Here is a 7153-nt window from a genome sequence, read left to right as displayed (position 1 = left end):
CCCCTTCCTGTCTTGGTCATCCCTGGTGTCATATCGCCCTGGACTTTGTCACCGGTCTCCCCTGCTCAGACGGAAACACAGTTATCCTCACCATCGTTGACTGCTTTTCAAAGTCTGCCCACTTCATCCCCTTGCCTGAACTTCCTACTCTCTAGAAACTGCCCGTCTGCTCATGAACTATGTCTTCCACCTTCATAGAATCCCTCTGGACATCGTCTATGACCGGGACCCCAATTCACTTCTCAGGTCTGGAAGGCTTTCTGCCGCGCCCTTGGTGCCACTGCCAGTCTCTCCTCCGGGTATCATCCCCAGACCAACGGGCAGACCGAGCGGGCCAACCAGGACCTGGGGGTGGCACTCAGGTGCGTGGCGTACCATAGCCACCCCTCCTGAACCTCCTACATCCCCTGGATTGAGTATGCACACAACTCCAAGGGCAGTGCCGCCACTGGTATGTCCACATTCATGTGTGCTATGGGTTTCCAGCCCCCCTTATTCCTGTCCCTGGAGGAGGAGGTTGCGTTCCCGTCTGTGCAGGCCCACCTCAGACGCTGCCGCCGGATCTGCAGAGAGGCCAGGGCCACTCTTGAACGCACCTCGGCCCGCAACCGTCAGCTGGCGAACCGCCACCAAACCCCGCCTCCCACCTACCGGCCTGGACAGAAGGGTTGGCTGTCCTCCAGGGACCTCCCTCTGCAAACCTCCTCCAAGATATTCGCCCCCGGTTCATCGGCCCTTACCCCATCAAGGCCGTCATTAATCCCTCCGCTATGCGCTTGACTCTCCAACCTCACATGAAAGTCCACCCAGTCTTCCACATCTCCAGGATCAAAACCTCTCCACCAGCACCCACTCCATACCAGTGGCAGCGCCTATCTCTCCATGGATGGTGGATGGTTACCCCGCCTACATGCTGTGTCGCCTCCTGGACGTGCGATGTACAGGTCGAGGCTACCGATACCTAGTGGACTGGGCCGGTTACGGCCCAGAGGAGCGATCCTGGATCCCTGCCAGCCAAATTCTGGACAAATCCCTCCTGACAGATTTCTACAGAGCTCACCCTGACAAACAGGGAGGTCCACCTGGAGGCGTCTGTTAAGGGGGGGGGGGGCCTGTTATGGTGGCAGCCCAGCTGACAGTGAGTGTCCTGTTTATTTCTCGTTTTTTACCACCATTCCGTTTTCCTCAGTGTTTTGCTTGCCACTCTGTGTCTCCTTTGCTCCCCCTGCGCCTCCCCTGCCTGCCACACCTGCCAGAAATCAACCCCGGTTCTACACACAATCTTGATCGTCATTGCTCCTGACCTGGTGCCACTGCATTACTCAAGCTCCTGTGAATCCTGCAAGATCTCTGTTCCCTGTTCTCTGTTTTCTGTTTTCCTGTGATTAACCCTGTCTGTCTTTCCCCAGGTTCACTCACCCCCGTCCAGTGTTGTGTCAGCTGGGCTCGCCTACCTGCCCTCTCCCCTCGGGCATCCTCCAGGGCATCTTTCCGGCTCCCCCTCGCTCCTCGCCAGTCTGCCTGCCGCCACACTCCTCCACCCACCTCTCCAGTCAGTTTTCCCGTGCCTCCTCTCCTCCTCAGTTCCCGGTTCCCCTCGGCTCTCTCGCCTCAACCTCCTCTGCCCTGCCTGCTCCTTGGCCCTCGAGCCCGCATCCCCCAGCGTCCACCTCTCCTTCATCATTACATTTATTTTATTCTATTTTACTAATTTTATATTAATTTTTCATGCTCTTATCTTGTTTTTTTGTATTATTCTTTACACTTGTTAAAGCACTTTGTAACTTGTTTTTGAAAAGTGCTCTCCAAATAAGGATTATTATTATTATTATTATTATAATCATTAACATTACGATTGTTATCATTAACACTACTTTAAATATCTGTACCATTTCTCATTTAGTCTATAGCAACATCACCTTTACTGTCTGTACCTCTGTGTGTATATTATGTAGGCTGCCTCCCTCCCCTCTCTCTCTCCTTCCATCCCTCTCTTTTTCTCTCTGTTCCTCTCCTGCCCTCTTCCTCTCTGTTCCTCTCTCCCTCTCTCTCCTTCACCCCAACCGGTCGAGGCAGATGGCCGCCCACCCTGAGCCATGGTTCTGCTCGAGGTTTCTGCCTCTTAAAAGGAAGTTTTTCCTTGCCTCTGTCGCCTAGTGCTGCTCCTGGTGGGAACTGTTGGGCTTCTGTAAATAGCATCATAGAGTGCGGTCTAGACCTGCTCTTTTATGAAAAGCACTGTGAGATAACTGTTGTTTTAATTTGGCGATATATAAATAAAATTGAATTGAATTGAAAAGTAAAGGAATATTACAGGTTCTATGTAGCACCATTATTCCTGTACTTTTATTAAACTTTATTCTAACTTTAGTCATCGGCGTTGTTAGACTCTTTTTACTGGGCAGCCTAAGATTGTCAAGACCCCTTGGTGTTGTTTTTGGATGTGTAGGGCTCTGCGGTCAAATTAGCAACAATTGGCAACATCTGCTACATCCGGTCAAGTTAGAGTTAATAATATACATGCAACGTCTGGTTACACTTGCAAAATGAAACTGCCGTTTGACGTGAAAAGGCAGGTTGTTAATGATAGGAAACATTGCAAAAAATGAGTCAAACGAGTCAGTGTTGAAAGCGGGTGTTTACAACGTTGATAGGACAACGAGGGGCTATCCTTCTGGGCACAAGAAGATAAAAGAACTCAATGAGAGTGAAAAGGGGACTAAAAAAGATTTTAACATAATTTTTTTGAATGTTCTACCTCAGATTTGTGAAGTGATCATTTGTTTGGTAAGTTATTTTCATGTTCTGACCATAAAGAAGAGTTTAAACCACAATTAACTATCTGGTTTCTTCAGCTTTCACTAAGGAGCAAAAATCAGCGTTTAAACTCATTTTTGACATTTATCCAGATAATTATCAATAACGAAAGATATGACATTTTTTATTGTGATAATATTATTAGGCATATCGCCCAGGACCTGGGCCTGATGCAGCTGATAATATTAATATCTAGCAAGTATTTAACAGTTATTTAAAGGGGCTATGCTTAAATTTTTCAGTACCAGCACAGACCAATTCCAGACATCTTTCACACAGACCCACGTGAAATCCAGGCAGCCTCAGTCAGTACGAGCACAGCTAGCAGCAGTCTTAACAGACTTTATGGGGAGTTTTCTAGAAGAGGTTTCCATTCAGGCTTAAAACAGAGACAGACTGTTTTTAAAGGTAGTAGTGAGAGCAATGTAGTGTCAGGTGTGACTGTGCAGCAGAAGCAAATTGTCTACATGGCTCAAAGGTAACATAGCATACATAAAATAGGTATGTGTGCTTATGCTCCGGTCAAATCCCTTTCTGACATGATCGATACCAATGGGCTAAGCAAGGGAAGCTGGTAAGGCACATACTAACACATTTCATACACAAATATTTTCATGAGCGATGTGAGGGCCTGTGCCCCGGTAGAGCTTTCTCTCTAGCAACGCCCCTGACTTTAGTTAATGTTAACTAACAAAAAAAGAGGGTTTAACTATTTACCCTGCTAAATACAGACTGTTGTGTTGTTCAATCTCTCGCTCAGTTCATTCAATTCAATTCAGTTACCTTTAGTGGCATGACGTTTTAGTTCAAACATGTTGGCAAAGCACAATGTCACATATAAATAATAAAATTCACATTCCTGTTCTGGAAATACATGCAAATTAGAGCATATTTAATCAGGTAATGCCTCATTAGCATATTTTAATGCCACATTTCTTCAAATTTCTTTCAAAAACTTAAAATTATTGTCTTAATGTAATTGATCAACTTTCGCATTTTCATGATGATATCTATTAGTTAAAATGTTTATCCTCATCCTCAATCATATTAATGTCAATGTTGTCTGTAGTTGATTTATTGTGTTCTGTGTTATGTTCATCAGATATGGGTTTGCTAACTGAATTTGCCGACATTGATGACAGTGAGGTGGTGGATGTCCTGCAGGCATTACAACTTATGCGTGAGTATTAAAGTTGGTGCTTTTGTGTTTGCATTCATCTGGTTCTTGAGAAGTGGGATTAAAAAAAGGGAGAAAAATTGAAAAAAAACTCTATGCTCAGACAAATTAAACTACATGTACATAATATACTGTATACTAAGCTAGGGAGATACACTTTGATAAAATCTCCCAGCTTTACCTGGCAATGCTTAATTTCCTGTTGAACTGAGAACTTTTACTTTGAAAAGTTCTGAAGGACATTCTAAAGAGTCTGTGGCTTGACTCACCTCTGAAACAGCCTTCGGGAAATGTGTGGGATGAAAAATTAACAGTAAACCACTGAAATGTTTGCTTATAACTCTGAGCCTCGGCATCAACACGTGAACAGCAACAAAGCAAATTCAGCTTCTTTTTATCAAAATTTGTGACAGAGGATCAGCTCAAAATCAATCTTTTCAGACATTGAGTTATTTCACTTATTTTCTGATCTCTATACAGCAGAGAAAGTCAGCAGAATCCAACTGATGAAACTGAATGAAACACTTCATCACATTAAACTAGAACATGTACAAATATTTTGTATCATTTAAAACATACATTTTATATTTTGTAAAGATTTCACACATTTCCACAAAGTGGCTGCTGGTCTTCATGGCTCCACACACACAAGTCAAAATAATAAAACATGAACAACTATTAAAAACAACACAGTGTGGATAAAAAAGAAACAGCTAAACCAACCAAACATAAAGAAACAAAAAGCTGATTGTCAAACTAAATAACAAGAAAAAGAAAATACAAACAATAAAAAATAACAAGTGAAAGAAAATAAAGATATGTTTGGAATAATGAGACAGCAGGAGGACAGGTGCAGCTTAACAGGTTAAATTCAGAGACTTTTCCCTTTAAGAAATCAACAACATCATGACATTTACATTTACTCATTTGGCAAACGCTTTTATCCAAAGCGACTTATATTTGAGGAACAACATACAAGCATCAACAGAGCATCAACTACAGATCTACAACTGACAATACATACTAGTAAGAGCAGCAATAAATACTAGTAAGGAGTCATAGTACATATCACATAAATGGGGTAAATACCTAGGGACGGAAGTAAGAGTTAACAAAAAGTGCAATCAATACAAGATAATTGTAGGGGATAGAAGAAGAAGAAGAGCACAGGAAGTGCATGTTAGAGGTTAGGAGTTAGAGGTGTTATAAGAGGAAGTGTTCTCAGAAGAGATGAGTTTTCAAGAGCTTCTTGAAGTTAGAGAGGGATGCCCCTGCTCTGATGGCGTGTGGTAGCTCGTTCCACCATCGTGGTGTCTCAGATGAGAATAGCCGGGACTGGGATTGCTTTGTGTGAAGGGATGGCAGAGCCAGGCGGCGTTCATCGGAGGAGCGAGCGGCCGAGAAGGAACGTAAGTTTGTATTATGGAGTTTAGGTAGATGGGTGCAGACCCAGTAGTCACTCTGTATGCAGCATTAGTGACTTGAAATATGAATATAATCATCCTCTTTATCTCTAACTGCTCTGTTCCACTGTCACACAGACCTTCACTGCTGACAGCTTCAGCTCATCTAAAGTTAGAATCAATGGAAACATCCTCTCAGTGAAAGTGTGTATGAAGGTGTGTATGTGTGTGTTAGTATCAGGATCAGAGAACGACAGCTTTCCTCTGTTCCAGTCCAGATTCACTCTGATCCCCTGGGGCTTCTTCTGAACACTGAGATCATTGAGTGGAGCTGGTGGTGACCCTGCAAAGTATTTACCTTCAAAGAACCCTATTCCCCATAATCCAGACTCTATGTTGTCTCCCTTCCTCTGGACAGACTCTGCTAACACACCCAGTCCCCAGCCTGTACTGTCTCCAACCTCGACATCCCAGCTGTGAGTCCCTGAGTTAAAGCCCTCAGAGCCCAGAACAGAGCAGAGTTTATCAAACCTCTCTGGATTGTCAGGAAGCTGCTGTCTCTCTCCTCGTCTCACACTGGTCAGATCTTCAGACAGGATGAGTTCTGGACCAGCAGTGTTTGGGTCCAGAATGAGAGGACTGTAGGAGACCATGTCCTTCATCTTGTTCCAGATGTTGAAGGTCAGGTTGCCCAGGTGTTTGGCCTGGTCTATCAGAGCTCCTGAGGGCAGCTGTGGATCATCCAGCAGGGGGCGCTGCTGGACTCTTTCCACTGCAGCCTTGTAGTTGAGCAGGAATGAGACGTCTTCAGCTCTCAGCTCCTCCTCTGTGGCTCTGACTGTGTCTGAAAGAGCTGCTATCTCTCTGCTCAGAGCCTCCATCTTCTCCTTCATCATCTGACTCTTCTGCTCCTCTTCCTCCCTCAGTGCAGCCAGCCTGGCCTCCTCTTCCTCCTCTAGAAACTGCTGAAGCTTCTTAAACTGCTCCTTAATCTGCCTCTCTGTGTGTCGGGCCTGGACCTTCATGTGTTCTGCTGTTTGATCAAACTCCTCTTTAACTTGTTCACAAACCTTTAACTTCTCCTTTAAGGGCTCCAGAGTTTCCTGAAGTTCCTTCTTGTGTTGTCGTGCAGCTTCATCGATGGGTCTGAATCTGTGGTTGCTGTGTTTTTCTGAATCTCTGCAGACGAGACACACTGGCTGCAGATGGTCCAGACAGAAGAGTTTGAGTTTCTCAGAGTGCAGACTGCAGAGAGCCTCTGAAGCTCTCTGATCTCTCTCCTGTAAGAAGGCCTCACACAGGTTCTTTAACACCAGGTTACAAGGTGGATCATCCTTTGAAGATCTTCTCTTACAAACTGGACACTCCGGTGCTTGTTTTTCTCTCCACCAGCTCTTCAGACAGACTTTACAGAAGCTGTGGCTACATGACAGAACAACAGGATCTCTGAAGACCTCCTGACAGACCGGACAGCAGAGATCCTCCTCTGATCTGGAAGCCATTTTGTCTCTGAAGCTGAAAACCCAGCAGACAGAAAGTACAGTCAGTCATGGCTCCCCTCCCTCCTCTACTAACTTTCACTCTGAGTCGTGTTTTTAGTCAAACTCACTTTCAGTGTGTGGAGCGTCAGCAGGTTGAAGCAGAAGTGTTGTAGTTTTCCACTTTTCTCTCCTGTAGCTGAACTCACTCAGAGGAACTTGTTAGTTTGGTCTGAAGGTGAATCTGTTTCTCAGTCTGTGTCTCTCTGTAGTCAGGA

At 44.8% G+C, this 7153-nt stretch overlaps 1 protein-coding gene across 1 annotated transcript; it reads right to left on the bottom strand.

The window, feature by feature from the left end:
- Nucleotides 1–5410: 5410 nt before the first annotated feature.
- LOC119886331 (nuclear factor 7, brain-like) lies at nt 5411–7153 on the bottom strand. Its single transcript, XM_038696989.1, has 2 exons — nt 7007–7153; nt 5411–6912 (listed from the first exon to the last, which is right to left on the bottom strand). Exon 2 carries the CDS (start codon nt 6897–6899, stop codon nt 5508–5510), a length of 1392 nt encoding a protein of 463 aa, XP_038552917.1. The 5' UTR covers nt 6900–6912; nt 7007–7153; the 3' UTR covers nt 5411–5507.

Source organism: Micropterus salmoides, unplaced genomic scaffold (assembly GCF_014851395.1).
Source record: "Micropterus salmoides isolate LMB-PRFRI ecotype aquatic unplaced genomic scaffold, ASM1485139v1 Ms_hic_scaffold_4, whole genome shotgun sequence".
Taxonomy (NCBI): domain Eukaryota; kingdom Metazoa; phylum Chordata; class Actinopteri; order Centrarchiformes; family Centrarchidae; genus Micropterus; species Micropterus salmoides.
This window is presented reverse-complemented; position numbering and strand designations above follow the sequence as displayed.